Source organism: Onychostruthus taczanowskii, unplaced genomic scaffold (assembly GCF_017590055.1).
Source record: "Onychostruthus taczanowskii isolate IOZ18803 unplaced genomic scaffold, ASM1759005v1 scaffold35, whole genome shotgun sequence".
Taxonomy (NCBI): Eukaryota; Metazoa; Chordata; class Aves; order Passeriformes; family Passeridae; genus Onychostruthus; species Onychostruthus taczanowskii.
The window spans coordinates 4,103,339-4,121,581 of NW_024500905.1; the positions used below are offsets into that span (position 1 = coordinate 4,103,339).

Genomic DNA, 18,243 nt, shown 5'->3' on the forward strand with positions numbered 1-18,243 from the left:
ATTGTGTCAAATAGGCATAATTAATGGGTACTGCAGCTCTTTGTATTATCTATAGTGTGTATAGCATATGGATATGCTATTTCAAGGTTGGCTGATGTAAAATCAGCACACCAGCTGTGATTGCAGATCTTAGATTGCAGGCTGAGGTGCAGATTGTGTTGTCCTTATTTGTTCTATTTGTTGTAATTAGTCAGACACAGAATCATGCAAGAGATGGAGAGTTTTGAAGATACCAAAGTTCTTGTGCATTTTATTTTCTGTCCTACTTGGAGGAGAAAATAAGTATGGGAAGTTCTTTTGGACATATATATCTGTCTACCAGGCCCTGAGAAGTTTTGGATATTTCATAACTGAAAGTGTGCAAGACCAGGTTGGATTGGGCTTTCAGCAACTTAGTCTAGTGGAGAGTGATGCTGCTTTATGGAAGGGGATTGAGACAAAATGGTTTTTAAGGTCCCTCCCAACTCAAACCATTCTGTGATTCAATCGTGCTTTGAGTTCATCTGTGATTTGTGCCATAGAAAAATCAATGTTTTGTATTGCAGGGCCTCAGCAGAGGACATATTATTTGCAGTTTTTGGGGTTTGTCTCATTCTGGAAGATGGTTTTTAAAAATAATTATTTGTAAGTTCCATTCCTGGAATGAAATGCAGACAGAATTCTATTGCTGCTGATTTCTGCAAACATTTCACAATCAATCTAATGCTATATAGTGTTTCAGGGCAATTTTCAGGAGCCATCCTTCAATGGAAAGGTTCTATTTGAGGCTCAGGTTGCCAAACTAACCATAAAGGTGTACTTGTAAGCTCCCAAGTTCTGAAACCATGTGCTGCCATCAGGGGGTAGAGATTTTGAGTTCCTAATAGTTCTTTAAGTGCCACATGAATTTTCTATGTGCAATTCTTTCTCAAGATAACAAAGGCAGAAAGTTGCAGTACCTGGGCTTATTTACAATAATAGACTATCCTCCAAGAGGCAGATCCCAGATTTTCTGTACAGGTATCATCTACCAAGTTGCTTTTGTGTAGTAAATTGTGCAGTAGACAGATTGCATTTTAGATTAACAAGGCGTATGAAAAGAAAAAGAGAGATAAATTAAGAGACTGAGATTTTAGACAGCTTTTGAGCAGGGAAGAGGCCTAGTAAAAGGGAAAGGTGTGAGCTTGAAACAGTTAGCAGGAGGAAGCAGCATCCTGAAAATTGGGGAAAGTATTTTGAGCTGACATTGTTTAGGCAGGTTTTTATGGTCTGAACATGAGAGAAAGTCTGAGAAAGTCCCAAAGTGATTTTGAATATATCCACATCCACACTCTGGGAGCATTTTTAAGGCAGAGATGGTTCTTCAGCTAGTTAGTGATATTTCTTAGCTGAGAAGGATAGTGCGTCTTAGGTTGCAAAGTATGAAATTAGGTAAAGGCAGCTCCTAAGCTTTTGATTTGAACAACTTGGCTAAATTAGAAGCATATAAATGAGCTGCAGGAATTAGGCAACAAGAGGAAAATGGAAAGACTGTGACAGTCAGTTGACAAGAATATTAAATTGTTTGTGGATAGAGGGGATAATAGGTGGCACATTTGTTTAGAGAATAATGTCTCAGTTTTCCATTCTGAGGTTGAGAGGTCTCTCTGATTTTGCTATCACTCATTCTGCTGGCATCCTCTTGGAATTATTCCTATTTATCATTTTTGAAATGTGATTATTCTAAAGGTGAGAGAGTATAAAATGCCATTCGTGGCTTTTTTCCTCAGCAGAGATTCATGGTTTTTTTCTCTGTGAACTCTGTGATATTTCTCTCAGTAGACCAGCAGTTCCAGTGCTGTCCTTTTACTTGCAATAATGGAAAATATACTGTTTTATTTATCTATTTTTGGTACTGTTTTTGCATCTCTAGTTCTAGTTCAGGTAAAATTAGAACAGCTGTTGCTCATTTTACAGCCTGCCTGAAACACACAATACCCCAAAATCAAGGGAATGCAAGGAGCACATATATTGTATGATCGATTGTAAGTCCAGCCTTGGAGACTGACACTTTGAACACGAGCAATATTTAATTTTTAAATACTGGCTCTATTATTAAAAACTGCTATCCTTTCTCTGCAAATATTACTTGTAATACATTGTCAGCTTACTCTATTTTATAGGCTCATGGAATAGTTTGGGTTGGAAGAGACCTTAAATATCATCTAGTTCCAACTACTCTGCCATGGGCAGGGATGCCACCCTAGATCATGTTGCCTAGGGCCCACCCAGTCAAACCTGACCTTGAATGCCCCCAGGAATGGGGCATCCACAGCTTCTCTAGACAGCCTGCACCTGTGCTTTACTACCTTCTGGTAAAGAGTTTCCTCCTAACAGCTAAACCAAATCTCCCCTCTTTCAGTTTAAAACTGGTCTGCCTTGTCCTGTCACTATCTACCCATGTAAGAGGTCACTCTCCATCTTATTTATAAGCTTCCTTCAAGTACTGAAAAGCAGCAGTGGGGTCTTCCCAGAGCCTTCTCTTCCCCAGCTCTCTCAGCCCATCCTCACAGGAAAGGTGCTTCAGTACTCTGAGCACCTTCATGGCCCTCCACTGGAGCTACTCCAACAGTTTCACAGTTTTCTTAGCTTTCCAGAAATCCCTTCTAGAGCTTGCTAGCTGTCATTGATTTTATTTTGCCCATAAGATCTGAGATGAGTAAAAGGTTACTCTGCTAAATGAAGCATGAACAAAGCCAGGGTGCAAACATTATGCAATATTAGTAGAATGGGATACCAAAGCCAGTACCGTGAATCATGCTCTGTGCGTGGTTCATTTATGACCTTTAGCCACAAATGTATGAGAAATCAAATATTATTACTCTGAATGAGTGATAATGGTGCTACCCAGCTGTAGGCCATCTTGAATGTTGTTCCTGTGCCCTTTAAACACTGCAGAAGTCTTATTCCTGCCTCTCTTCCTCACTGCTACATTCCATCTTGAAACCATTGACCCGTGATCCCAATCTCAATTTCTTGATTAGATCATCTTTAAAAATATGTAATTATATCCTTCCTTTGCAAAATAGAGATCAAATAATCTTTGCAGTGCAAGGAAAGGGTATTACATAAATAAGCGACCTCCCATGCCCCCACCTCCACCCAAAAAAATCAGTATTTAAATAACCATCACTCAGCTCTCTGTAAGAGACTTGGCTAGTCATCCAATTGCTGTGAAAAAAATGAGTAAAGGAAAATGCCCCTACAAAAGAAATTTAAAATGGTAGCAAAGTGGCCTAAGTGCTTTACAATGTAGATGAAGAACAGGGGCGAAAGTGGGGTTTTGTCAGCTCTTTTATCTGTGACTTGGTGGAACCTGGAAAAATGAAAGAAGAAAGGTGTAAGTGAATTGAAGCAGAAAGGAAGGAGAAAAGTAGAGAAAAGCTTCCCTACTTGCAGCAGATCTCTCTCTTGCACACCCATTTCTAGTTGTGGCTCTTGTTATTGCAAGAGATCATGGAAAAGACAGACAGATAAGTTGACTGCCTGTCTCTGTGGCAATCTCAGAAAAACATGAGAAGGGACATAGAGGAGACACATGACAGAGGACTACGAACCTCCTCCAGCTAGGAATGCAATCTTGCACTAGACTGTGAGAAGTTGGGACAACTTTAAGTGTATCACTCTTACGGAGAAAATATTTTATGGACACCAAAAAATGGGGGGATTGGGCTGATATTCACATAAAAGAAATAGTCCTTAAGAATACAAAAACCACACATAGAATGACAAGATTCACTAAGTATAGTTTAAGGTACTGTCTGACAGTAATAAATAGTCTGTGGGTGAATGAAGAAAAGTGGATGTGAATGCTCACGGAGTCCCTGAGTGCTTTTACATTGCTCTACTGTCAGCTGAGCAGTCCTGTAAAGGACCTTGTGAAATGGTCTGTATGGAGAGTTCTTTGGGTTGGTTATCTGGTCTCAAGTTTGAACCGTTAGCTGTGGATTTCAAGTGCCGTGTAAGATTTGTATCGGCTTTGATTTTTGCATTTCAGCAATCTAGCTTCCCTAAGCAGTGGCAGATACTCAAAACTCATGGTGATAAGTCTGTGGTATTTTCTGTTCCAAAAAGCAAAAAGCTTCTAACATTTCAGCTCTTATTTCTTAACACAGAAAACAGGGGGGCTAATCCCTAGCACACTGATTCTGAATGGACTGGCACAACTGCATCTGCTGTGCTTTCCTCACCATTGATTATTCTGTCAATCATAGAATGATTTAGGTTGGAAAGGACCTTAAAGACCATCCAGTTCCACCCCCTGTGCCATGGGCAGGGGCACCTTCCACTAGACAAGGTTGCTCAGAGTCCCATCCAATATGGTCTTGAACACTGCCAAGGATGTGGCATCCACAATTTCTCTGGGCAACCTGCTAAATAGATTCATATGTACAAAAGAGCTTCTCCTGCTTATATTTTTTTTCAGGTAAGACAGGGGGAAAAGCCAAGCACTTGGATTTCTTCAAAACATTCTGCAACTTCTCTGGGCAACCAACCTTGTATGTTATTCTCAGCTGAGACTGAGATACCAAATAAAGGCACAGATTTGTTGCTTATTCTGTGCTTTACACATCAGTTTCATCTCTGCTGATTTTAAGTACCTTCTGCTTGTGTGCTGAGTGCTGACAGTTGCTTGTTGGGATGTCTCAACTCTTCTGTAGTAAGAACTGACTGCAATGGAGTGTTTAGTTATCGGACCCTTTCTGGAACTCACACTGGCTCGTGTACACAAATGCACACACACACTTACATACTTCTCCTGCATTCTTTTGGGTTTTGTTAAAGAAAGCAAGTTCAAGGAAAGGCTTGTGCATTTCTGCATTTAAAGGTTTGTGAGTGTCCATCTATGAGAGTTTACTCAACAGGTTATTTGGGGAGCAGTCAGTGTTGTCCCTTCTACATCAGAGCTGTCACATATATGATTGCTGAGCAGGTACTGGAAAAGGATCATTGATTTTTGTGAACTGAAAAAAGAACAGAGAGAGCAGAGGAAAATATGGATGTAGTCTAAGGCATTTGGGAGTGGTGGGGGATTGAAACTGATTTCTTCAATCATGACTTTCTGTAAGTGTTCCAGCTTTTTGCTCTTAAAGGCAAGAGTGTCAAAGATTTCAGGGTTTTTCCCAGTTCTTAACAATCTTCCTTAACTTATTAAGATATGCTTCTGTAATCCACTACTCTGAACATGAGGCATGCAGCCAGCAGCTATAAAAATTAGGGTTACAGAAAAGGAGAAAGAACATAAAGTTTCAGGTGTACTGACAAGAACTGAATGGAGAAAAGGGAATTCCTACCTGAGAGAGAGATTGCTTTACTTAGAATCACAGAATCTTTATGGTTGGAAAAGACATCTAAAATCAGGAAGTCCAGCTGTCCAACCTTACTTGCTACCTTTAGGCTGCAAAGATTATGTGTGAGGGGAACAAAAAAAGGTGTGAGGAGTAGAAGAGCACACTTCTTTGATGAAGAAAATCTATTTCTGTAAAATACTGTCTTTGTTTTTAACATAAGTAAAACGCATTTAGATCTGTGAAGGCACTGCTACAAAAGTGTTAAAACTGCATTGCAAGAACTACAAGGTTTGAGGACCTATGCATTTTTTCTGATCTGAACCAGCACCTTGCCAGATTTTTTGACTACTGTCAGTCAGAGGATCACAACAGAGAAGGCTACAGGGACCTGCTGTGTACACTTTTAAGGTGAAAACCTGGTTAGTCTGTGAACACCTAATAGGGAAGAAGCTTGGAAAATTAGTGTGAGATAATAAGATATCCACTTGTTTGTCACATCATTGCTTATAAAGTACAGCAGCATCCAGGAGAGGTCAATAGCAGTCTTCTGAAGCTGTGTGTTTCAATTGGTCCAGCTGGCTCTGTAGAGACAAAATCTATTTTGACATCCTTCCTCTGTGTCAAGCTCTTTTAAGCTGCTCAAAAAAATGATTTGTACCTTGTTTTGCTGTGACTTTGAAAAAATAAAAGAGCAGCCCAAACTTTGCAGTTAGAGAAGTGAGAAGCTGCAGGGCACAGTGTTCCTACACTCAACAAGCTCAGTAGCTGTACTTCCCAGTTTTAAGTAAAGAAAAGCTTTGGAAACGAAAAAAAAAAAAAAAAGCATCATAGACTAAAAAGGTTTGGTTTCCTGTGGATTTAGTGTCATTATTGATCACAAGCTATGACTGGAGCGTTTCCCCATCTAGGGCATTTAAAGGTACTGTTTCACATGTAGATCCTCTGCTGCCTAATGCAAGCAGCTCCCTTTATGTTTCCCCACTGTGGGAATCCTGGTGTTTTGTCCTCCACCACCCATCAGTTATTGACCTGGATTTCAGATACCATGAGGATCAGTAAGGATTAACAGATATATACATTTCTGAGGACATAACGAAACACTTATAATGTGATGTCTTTATCAGGTTAAAAATACATTTTTCAGGTTTCAAAATGATTTGTGATTATCTTTTGAGGCAAAGGAGGTTGGTAACACTGCTCATTTTATTAAAAAATTTCTAAATACGATACTACATACTATTTATACTGTACTAAATATAGTATATTTACATATCTTGAAATTATATCCAGAATAAAACCCCTTGTTTCCAGTGATTTAAGCTGTCAAATAAAAAAGGTGTGCTGCTATCTAGCTGAAGAAATGTATTAGCATGCAGAAAGCAAGGCTCCTTCCTCTGGGAGGTTTTAATCAGGCCTCTTGTAGTGATTGAGATGCAATACCCTAAAATGAGAAAAATTATTAACAAAATCAAAAATCTAGAGTGCCTTTCACACAATATTCATCAGTGTATCTTACATAATTACATAGTCAATAAATCAACATAGTGTGTAAGTGCTTCAGTCATGGTGTAAATATCTTAATGACTGAAACATCTTCACACATGAATAATTTATACCTGTATGATTCATTTTTCATATCCACGCTTTACTTCAGCATGAAAAACTAATTCTTCTCTGTCAGAGAATGTGTGCTTGATTATTACCTTCTTTCTCTTCCTTGTGCTTATTTTCCACCATCAGACACACCCCATTTCTTCTCTTCTGGTTCCTCTAATGTAGTTATCTTATTTATTCATCCTGTCTGCCTTGGTTTGTGTTCCCAGTGCATTTCAACAGGCACCTGGGAAATAACACTCAGGCATAAGCTGCTTGTGCTTATGCAGTTTCCCAAGTAACTGGAAAAAGGACCAGCATCTTGAAAGACTTACACATTCTCAACAGATATTTGCATTTGGTTTCCTCTCCTCAAGGCAGCCGTTGCAGAAAGAACTTGTGCAAGTTGGGCTTTGCCATTTTCTGGATCAATATGAGTTAAAATTTCTGTCAAGGTATTGATGACAAATATTGTTTCAGTCTTCTTCCCATATATTTGTAAATGTGAAACTTGTGTGTAGCTCCAGGACCCACTGGAATGTTCAAGATGAAAATAACTGTTTTTCAGTGCAGGAACGGGAATAGGGAATACATAAATTCTGCTCTGCTGCACGTGCTTATTTGGCTGTTCGCAAGGCACTGCATGCATCCTGCCTTAATTAGACCTTTAACCAAGTCATCTAAGACAAGAATTTCATTATGATAAACTCCTTCTTTAGTTAGTAAGAGGAAGACAGGTAAATTAGTAACTTTAGTTACTAAGATAAAGACTGCTGAGGGCAGTTCATCCAGCTTTAAAGCTACTTAGTGCTTGAAGCTCCAGACAGAAATGCTGCTGGGTGGACTCTATTCTTTTAGCTCAGAATTTAAAGATCAGTTCAGGTTTGTGGAGCAGCTTATTTTGTAGTGCCTGTGAAGGTTGAGCCTTTAAAAATTCAACCCTAGTTGTGTGCAGAAATTGTTCACTCAGATTTAATGACCACTTTCAAAATTGCTGAACCTTGCCTTCAAACTCTCAAATTTGAACTTAAAAAAAAAAAAAAAAAAAAGAAAACCAGCAGGAATCTAAAAATTATTTCAAGTTGTGGGGGGAAAGGAGTTCTATAATAATTAACTGACACTTTCCTGGTATTGTATGTTATTCCATCCAACCTTTTTTTCACTCCATTTCTAGTTTATCTACATTACACTCTAATGAGGAAGAGCACCTTCACTGAGTGTTCATTACTCTCTCATTCAATTTCTTATATTATTATATAGATTGTTTTGTATGCTAATACCGTTTTACTATCTCTTCTCTGCCAGTATTACATGTTTTGTAATTTTTTAATTTTTTAGATTTAAGACTGAGTGGAATATCTTATATCTGTCTTCTCCCCCATACTTGGAAGCCCAGCTGCAGTTCTTACACAACTTCTGTCTTAGTGTCTTCTGAGACACATCACAATTGAATGCTGTCTTTGTATCCCCACAGCTGGTTCCAGTATGTTGTGAATGCCAGTCTCTCCTGCTTGCGGACAGGACGTTTGGTAACTTTGATCCAGCATAAGTCTTCATTTATTCCGGTTTTCGTATTCTGATTGAAAGCACCTCCAAAGGCTTCTGATAGCACTTTGTTTGTCTCAGTCTTTTAATATCCTTAAAGGACATCTTCTCTTACTGTATCTTACTGCACTGAGTTATTGATCAATGGGTATTGGTTAGTAGGAGTTCTCAGCCAGTCTCCAGAATGTACTTCACCCTGATCCCTGCCTGCTTTGTTTTGGCATTTAGGAAGAAGCCTGCTGTGTTTTTGCTCTGCTATGTCTAGCACTTTTTCTCCGGGGTAGTATCTCACCAAGTCATCAATCATGACTGTTTGTCCAACTTATTTTCCTGTTTTCTGTATTCAGTGTTGATCATTTACTATGTCCTGTTGTAAGGCAGTATTTTGTCCAGTGGTACGATGTTAAAAGAATCTTCTGAACCTCCTCACATATATTTTGCTTTAATTTCTAATACTTCTAGGTGTCACACCTCCTGCACTTTCACCATTTTGTCCTTTCTTTTGTGAAGGATTTCTTGTAGACCCTTTCTTTATCTTCTTCATTTGATTATTACAGCTGCCGTCTACAGACCTTCATTATGTTTTGTGAAAATTCATTTAGCTTCCTTCTCTAACCTATTCACTTATTAATTTTTTTCAGATAATTTTTGACTTTTTAAATTAATTCTGTTTTTTCAGCATGTCTGTTTAAATTTTGGGTAATATTTATCTCCAGTTATTCAAGAGAATGATTCACTAACACATCCTGTTTCTCTCATCTGATCCATCTCTGATTCTGACACACTCTGAAACTTTTGGACATCCCAAATTCACAAACTTCCTCTTGCTTTTATCGTTTTCAACATCAAGAGCTGATTATTGACTCCTTAAATGACTATTCCAGTATTTCTTGAAGTGGTATGTTATCTGGTTAGAGAAATAGAATAGCCATGGAGATTTTATGTGGGGAAAACATGAAAATGGCATAAATACCACATTGGTATAATACTGATCTTTTGTTGTCTAATTTTAACAGATTCAGTAGCAACAGCTTCTGGGCCACTGCTAGTTGAAGTTGCCAAAACTCCTGGTGCTGCTCTTGGGGTTGCACTAACTACCTCGATGTGCTGCAACAAACAGGTCATTGTCATAGACAAAATCAAATCTGCAAGTATTGCAGACAGGTGAGTGTGACAGAGAACTGACACTGCAGGTCCATGCATCCATTTTTCTTCTTTTTTCTATTTGGTCTCGTTTTAAAGGAACCCTTCCCTTTTTTGAGAAAATCGACTGAACCAGGTCCTCTCAAGGTTGCATGTCTTAAAATTAGCACTTTGTCAGACGGCTGTTCCAGACTGCCAGGTCTAAGACTTCCATCTCCTTTAGCTCATCCGTGTAGTAGTCGGTGACATAGCCAGCCCCCATGTAATACGTGACTGGCTGCTTGCGCTATGCAACACAGGAGTCTGGCTATTAAATGTAACACTGTGGCAGAGATCAGTGTTTAAAAAAAAGAAACGTAACCCACTGGGATTCTTGAAGTAAGCCCACCATATGGAACAGCTGTCAAGGGAAGTAAATTTTGAGGCTTTGCAACCTTGGAGTGTTCTTTTAGGGTATATCACTCATTCTTGTGGCACAGTGAAATGGAACTCCTTATGTCTGGATTCTTTTACTGATATTTTAGAATACAAATGAGGTATAAGAAAGACTGGCTTCTGTATTTCTAAATTGTTTTGCTGTAATATTTCCACTTCATTTAAACCTTCAAATAAAACCATTTAAACCATTAAAATTATAGCTAGATATTTTTCCCCAGTGGTCTGATCCTTTGCAACAGATTTGTGGGATCTTTTCTGGGGTGTGTGGGCGTGTGTGTGTGTATGTGTGTGTTTATACATATACAATATATTTCTATATTCATATCTCTACTTGATTTTTTTTAAATATTATGTTTCAGCAGCAAATTCCTCCTGCATGTCCCCAGTCACCCTACCTTGTAACTCCTCTTTAGCAACGGTGCTTTTGGTAGCACCCACTTGTAGCAGTGAGTCTACAGCTCCTCTGTGGGCTTTTCCCTACAGTAGAAACTTTGAGAGTGACGGCCATTGATCCAGGGGTGTTCTCCAGTTCAATGGTGCAGGATGCTTTAATTTTCTCCCTCTGTTTTTTCCCATTTCACAGGGGGTAACCAATTAAAGGAGCTGTCCACTTGACTGGTACGTCGGGATGCTGACTGCTGTGTTTGCATTTCTCAACTCATCCAGTAGCCAGTCTCTTGAGTGCAGCAAAATTTAGCAGATAGCCCCCTCCCCACCCCACTCCTAGAGTCACCATGCTAGCCCTGGTTTCATTATTTGTTTGACTACTGCATAATTTCATCATCATTTACAGCTTTTGTACTAATAAATGTTTGAATTATAACTCAAAAAATGATGAACTGGGTGCTTGTGTGAGGGATATGTGACCAAGTTATTCGAGTCTCCTTAAGCTCTTCTCATTTTATCCTGCTGCCATTCACATATATTTTAGAGTCAGCTACCCCATTGCAGTTTGCAGTTCTGTGAGTGATGTCTTGGCATATACTGTATTAACGGAATTGTTTTTAAGGTTTGTATTAATAGAGTTAAAGTCTGACCAGTGACAGTGCCTACAAAACACAAATGTCTCTCGAAAAAAAAGAACATGTTCATAGTTGTCATGACCAGTTTGAAGGCAGAAAAACTCACTGTGCAAGCAAATAGCCTACCTGATCATACCAAGTTTTTCCCCTTTTATATAGATGTGGTGCATTACATGTAGGAGACCATATTCTGTCCATTGATGGCACCAGCATGGAGTACTGTACACTGGCGGAAGCAACGCAGTTTTTGGCTAATGCAGCTGATAATGTCAAACTGGAGATCCTTCCCCACCACCAGACTCGGCTAGCACTGAAAGGCCCAGAGCACGGTAAGAGGATCTGTAGCACCAAATACCTTTTTCTCTTTCTTTCTTGTGCTTTACCTACCCAAGCTGAATGGTCAAAGCCATCGCCGCAGTTATGTCTGTAAATGTTTCAGCTCCCCACGTTATGCTTCTGCAGTTTCTGAGCAGCTCTGTGTGTTCTTGGTCTTAATGAGCCCTCTGAGATTGCTGTGGACAGAGAGGGAAACATTTTGCTAAGAAATACCTCTACAAACTTGCAAGTGTTCATAAAGACACCTGTTGACTCTACAATTGCAATTGTTGCAATTGTTGAGGGTGCTATGAGATACTTCAGTAAATTAATCTCTACATTGATTCTTAAATTTAGAGTGGGGAAGTAGTACCACAGCCAACTTATTTTCAGCATATTGATTTGACAGTTATGGTCAATTAATTACACCTGTTCTCCCCTAAAATATGTAAACCCCTCCCGTATTTTCTCATGTTAATGGCATTATTATTTATTGCCATCATCTTTTAAAGTGCTTCTGAGATTGCTTCACAGGTTCACTGTCAATTTGGAAACAGCTCCCTAGATTGCAGACCTTTTCACTGTGATACTTACTTCATATCAACATGCTTGAATAGAGTAGCTTTGCGTTCTCAAATAAAATGTTTGTAAAATGTCTTAGTATTTGAAGATGGAGGTTGCCTGTCTTATCTTCTAGCTAATCATGAGAAAGTGGCTAATTCACAGTAATCCTTGAATTCAGTCTAAAATAGCACATCTTGATAGACATCAAAACAGTAGCAAGGGTTGTCAAATACACAGAGAATGTGTATTTGCAACATGTGTTGCAGCATGAACCAGTGGTATAATTTTTCTGAGCCTGTAGTACTGTGCTTCTGCCTGCTTTAGACCAAGGCCTAAAGGTCTGAGGTCTCAAAATGTCAGTGATGGTAAATGTTCTGGGACATCCATGCAACATCCAGGTTGTCTCTTGATAAGTGGTGTTCTAGACAGTTTTTCAGAGTAGGGAATACTGAACTAGTGATAGAGGAGACATTAGTTTCTCCTAGACCAGGATGAATAAAAAGTAACCTTTGCAATTACATGTTCTCCCTGTACTCAGCTCTTTCCCTTTTCTACTTAAGCTGCTTAAAGCCACAAGGAGCAGAGTGATACTGCACAAGCAGAATGAGTTGAAGCCCAAATTTGCAATGTACTTCCATTCCTTTCGGTTATGGCAGTACATTGCAAACAAATCTTTCTTTTTCTTTGAAGCAAAGATGTCATGCAGTTAATTTCTGATGGTTAAAAAATTTTGAAGACTGTTTTTTTTGGGGGGAAGACAAATGCTGGGGCCAGTGATTTGTGTAGATGATTGTGTTGCTTGAAGCAGTTGGTTGGTAAACCAACATTTATAACAGATTGATGCTGTTAATATTCTAACCAGTGTAGATGCTTAGAAAAAGCAATGCTCTAGCTATGCCTGAGTTAAGAACTGTCCGTTACAAAATCATATCAAGGTGATCAGCAAAAGGTGATATATAAGAGCATCTTTTGGGGGAAAGTATCCCTAAAGTAATAAAGTTGCTTTCTTCAGTAAAGCACAATAACTAGGATGCTTACAGATTTTTTCAGCCCCTCACCAAGTGGTGCTACCACAACATCATGACCAATTCAAATATAACAAGCTTTATGGAAGCAAGTTCCCTCTTAGAAACAACCTTTTATCAGGTGTGGTATGACCTAGAGGCTGCAGAGAGTGAAAATCTCCCTTGCTATATCTGGAATAAGCTGAGTCATTAGGGCTGTATCTGCTGAGCTCAGTTATTGGTCTTGTGGGAATATGTTAGGAATTTAAAACAGGCAGAAAAGTCAGTATATAAAATAAACTGAAATTTTAGCCCTAAAATAAAGTGAAGAGCTCTATAAAAGATAGGATTCTTTTTCATGTTTTTTTTTTTCCTTTATACTGTGGTGCTGACATTAATTTCTCTTGCTGCCCCATTAGTTTTATGTTTACTATACACAACCCTGTACTGGAAAAGCTGAAATTACCACTAAATTACTCTGGTTACACACAAAAGGGTTTTCTTTTACAGAACTTTTTTTGAATTGGGACTATCCTTCTACAAGCTGAGCAAACTGAATTTGTGTACTTTCCCACTTTGTAGGACATTTTTATCTCTACTCTCGGCATGAAAATAAAACATTAAGAAATCTCAAGGACTGCCAGATAATTTCCTGCTGGAAGCAGTCTTTTTTAATTAAACAAGGCTCACAGCAGCTTGAAAATAATGAAAATCCACCTGGCCACATTGTTCTTATCAGATTTTAATTTTTTCACTGTAGTTAAAGTTAAGAAATCTCACTGTCTGTGCACATAATTGAAGAGATGGTTTCGTCTGAGAAGGCATGCAAAGTTTCTAAGACACATAAGGTCATATCAGGCTGCTTCTGGTGTTTCTGGGAGTTTTCTGGCTAACATGAGATTTTCCAAAGTCCCTGAGGGTGGTGGTGCCAGTGGGTGAGGAACCCCAGGAGCACAGACCCAGCCTGGTGCTGACATTGCACCCCTCCCTTACTTTTGATATCTGATATTGGGGCAAAAAAATAATTCTTCTGATTCAAGTACTTACCAGGGCACAGTGTTCTCATGGAGGGATGCAACTCCAGGGCAATCTGGCTGAAGACACAGGGCCAGGTCAGGCAGCTCTAGGGTCTGCAGGGTCATGGTGAGCCCCTATGCTCCCCTTTCCCTGTCCCTTCCCTGGTATGCACTCCTTAGATCCACCCTGTAGAGACAGGCATCACTCTTGAGTCAGAAGGAGTAGTAGAGTCAGGCAATTAGCACATGAGGGCTCATGTAATATGAAGTGAAACCAGAGGACAGCTTTACTTCTGCCAGGGCACAGGGCTTGCTGTGGTGGCTGCCCTTTTCCCCCCTAATTTTGTCTTGTGGAGTAAGATATGAACACAAGGTGTAGGTCCAGCCTAAATGCTCAAGGTTTTGGGCTCCTGTAAAAGGCCAGCGTGGGGACAGACAAGTCTGCAGCCATTGTAGGTATAGCAGGTAGTAGAGCACATGGGACAAAGACAGCAAACTCTGTTTTATAGAAACAGATTTAGAAACAGTTTAGATTAGATATTAGGAAGAAATTCTTCACTGCGAGGGTGGTGAGGCACTGGGACAGGTTACCCAGAGAAGCTGTGGCTGCCTCATCCCTGGAAGTGTCGAAGGCCTGGTTGGAAGGGGCCCTGAGCCACCTGGTCTAGTGAAAGGTGTCCCTTCCCATGGTAGCAGAGTTTGAGCAAGATGGTCTTTAAGGTCCCTCCAAACCCAAACCATTCCATGATTCTGTAGCATGGGTGAATCCCTTGGTGTTTTAAGACAAAAAACTCAGTGAATACTTCCCAGTTTGAACTGTGCCTTTATGGTTCAGCAAGGATACAGACATGCTGAATTTAATGATGGATATACTGTATTTAATCAAGGAGACTTCAATCCCTTTCCTTTAAGATTTTACAACTGAAATGCTTCCCATTCTCTTAGTAAATACCGGTCTTCACTTAGAGCACATAGAACCTGCAATTAAATAATGAAATACAGTTTTCAAATTTCATCCAGTGAAGGATCATTTTAAAGTTTTGAAGATCAAGATTAAAAAAAAAAAAAACATAAAAACCACAAAACAAAAATACAAAATTGCAAATCCAGCTAATCAATAAGACCTCTTTTCTTTATTAACCAGATTTCAGGATAGAGTTTTCCTGCTGCTGGCATTGGGAAGTCATTTACTGCACAGAATAGCAGAATGCCAGTAATAGATTGTGGCAAAAATTAAAATGTCAATACAGTAAATTGAAATGGCAGGGAAGCATCTCCATTCTAGGCAATGCCATGTAAAGTATCTAGTTGGTCTTTTAAAAATAGATTAATGCAAGCAGAGAGTTATTAACCTTCAGTTAGTGGTCGTGTGTAGTATCTTAGTATTTTCTGAGAAAGTTTGCAATCTTAGCCCCTAAGCCAGAAGGAGATTAGAAATTGATTCAGTAATCATAATGTTTTAAACAAATAGAAAAAAGCAAAAAAACTCAATCAGAAACATTTTTTCTGAGAAAAAATATTATTTCTGCTCCTCAAACTAGAACCCCCTGATAAGAAGACAAGACCAGGTTATTTATTACTTTATTTTATTTTATTTTGTTTTTATTTTATTTTATTTCATTTTATTTTCAATTTGTTTTCATTCTCTTGCTTTTGGTTTGTAGTTCTTCTTGGTTTTCTTTGTGCAATTCAGTTACTTTTACTTCTTCTCTGGTCCTTTTGTTTTCTGATTTTCCATCATCCCTTCATGCGGGCAGTGAAGGTTGAAAGAAGCAACAGGCAACTTACCTGGGATTCGTGTGCCAACAGCCACAGCAGCCTCCTCACCTACCACCATTATAACACCTACCACCCTGACCATTGCAGGATGCCAGCCCTGAAATTCCAGAAAGCGCCTCCTCAAAAAAGCCTTCGTAATGTTCCACACCTTTTCCTGCTGACATACTCACTTTTCTTCTTCTTCCTCCTCCTCCCTCTTCCTCCTGCTCCCTCCCTTCTTCTTTCACTCATACTTTTCCCATTTCAGGCTCTAAAACCTTTTCAGTTTTACGGATGCTACACTTTTTCATAGCCATACCAAGGTTATTTCTGACATTTTACACCTTTTCTGCTCTGTAACAAAGCAGCCTTTGTAGACAGGAAAAGGCTTGAAAATTCTGAATGAATCAGCTCTTCTTCTATGTATGAGTGGACCATTGGATTGGAAAAGTATATATAAAGCATGATTTTTGAATGCAAAGCATTGCTTACAAATCTTTGTCAGAAATTACCTACTACAAAAAGGCATTTCTAAAATCAGTGTATCTAGATATATTGATTTGCATTAGTTTGGGGATATGTGTTGAAAAATTTAATTTCACATGGTTTTCTTAAAATAAGTTGTACACTATGAATATATCTTTTGTGTCTACATTATCATTGTTAGCTTCCAGCAACTGTTGTCATGAAATGCTGGCTTTACTTTTTCCTAGGGTCACCTGTGTGGTTTAATGTCTTTGTTATTGGAAATGCACAAAGCATTCCTGTGCATCGTACACAGCCTATACGTAAAATGTTTGATTCATTGATGAGTTACAGGCGTGTGCCGCGCTCTTCTGTGAAGACTGAGTGCTGTATGCCAAGTGTTTGATTTCTTACAGCAGCTCTGGTGTCTTCATCCTTCTCTCCTACCTCCATGAGTGCATACAGCCTGAGTTCCCTGAACATGGGGACCTTACCTCGCAGCCTCTACTCCACCAGCCCACGTGGGACAATGATGAGGCGGAGGATGAAAAAGAAGGACTTCAAAAGCTCCTGTAGGTGGTAACTGCATTTGCTCAAAAATGTGCAGTGAATTAATGGGTGGAGGAGGGGGAAGATGCAGAAAAAAAGTTGCACAGTACTTTAATTAATACACATATATTCTGGACAGGAGAGAGAGTTTCTGGTAGATGTAGGGAAATATAATGGTAAAAATATTTGTTCCATGCTAAAATGAGATGAGGAGATGCTATGCAGCATAGCCATCTCATCTGAAATTTATAAAGGAATGTTTTCTTCAGACAGTGCTGGAAGAGTTTGTTAAACCATTACTGAAGTGATTTTAAAATTCCTTTCTTAACTCTTCCAGTGTCCGTAGGGAATAGAATTCTTAGCTGAATAGCCAAAAACAGATTGCTGGTAAGCTCAACCAGCTGTCACATTAGGGAAGGCAGAGCTTGCCACAGCACCTCATAGGTAGTTCTAATGTTTACAGCTACACCATGACCTGTACAGTTATTTTGGTGAGGAAGAGCAACAAGTTACAGTGAAGACTAAATAGTCTCATTTGACCACTCTCTGGAACTCAAAGCATGGATTGCCTATGAGTCAGTCATTTCCCAAGCCAGAACAGATCTATTCAGGCTGTTCCATTTTGCATATTGCTAAGTATTCACTGGGCTGGAAAGAGTGTGGCTGTGTCAGTGCATTTTTTCCCAGGCTCCATGCAAGTGCCATCTCTCTTTTGGCTTGTCCATCCTTGTGCGATCCACAGCAGCTCAGTTCCTCCAGAGCAGGGAGGTGAGAACTGCTCTGTAAATCATTCGCTCTAGATAACAATGCTCAGAAGTCCACTCTGAAAGAACTGAGCTGCTGCACATTACAGCACTTGCTGCTGTGTTTTAAGGAATCCCCATGGTCATAGTAAAACCAGAGCAAACAAGCAGCTTCTAAGGCCAGTCACTACAGAACTGTGAGAATACATTAGAGAGGAACTGAGGTTTTGCTTTCTTGCAGTTTTTGTTGCTTGCTTGTTCTTATTTCTTCTGTAAAGCACATATTTTTGCATAACATTTGCCTGTAAGTGCATTTTTTGGTTTTAATCTGATCAGCCATTTTTAACAGCTCATCTGTTGACATTTTAGCTTCTAATGCATTCTTTTGGGTCATGGGGGGATACTGTGTCTGTCATGCTGTGGTATCAGTAGAGGTCCAGCTCATACATGTTCTTCTCTGCACGTGAGAAACAGTAGTAGTGTTACACTAGCAGTAATTTATTTGAATTATAAAATCAATGCAAAAAATCATTCATCAATTGTGCTATATTGTAGCTGTTCAACAAAGGATGAAATCATCAAAGCCAATCCTCTTATGGATTTTGGATGCAACTGTAACTTGCATTGTTAAATTTTTCAGATATTTTTCCTTCAAGGAAGCCTTGTCCATGTTATCTTGCAAAGACTCAAAACAAGGCCAGTGGTGTGGCATTTAAGTGGAACAGTCACATAAGTACTGCAGCCCACCTAAAAGATTTTTCAAGTCAGAAGGCCCTGGG

General features: G+C 39.3%; 1 protein-coding gene across 1 annotated transcript in view; it reads left to right on the top strand.

Annotated features, from left to right (window-relative positions):
• Positions 1-18,243, top strand: part of GRIP1 (glutamate receptor interacting protein 1) — a 209,007-nt gene that overhangs the window by 151,379 nt on the left and 39,385 nt on the right. Inside the window, exons 8-10 of the mRNA XM_041411206.1 lie at positions 9,464-9,611; positions 11,210-11,379; positions 16,589-16,744. Of these exons, the coding sequence (XP_041267140.1) occupies positions 9,464-9,611; positions 11,210-11,379; positions 16,589-16,744 (474 nt within the window). The remainder of the gene's footprint in view (positions 1-9,463; positions 9,612-11,209; positions 11,380-16,588; positions 16,745-18,243) is intronic.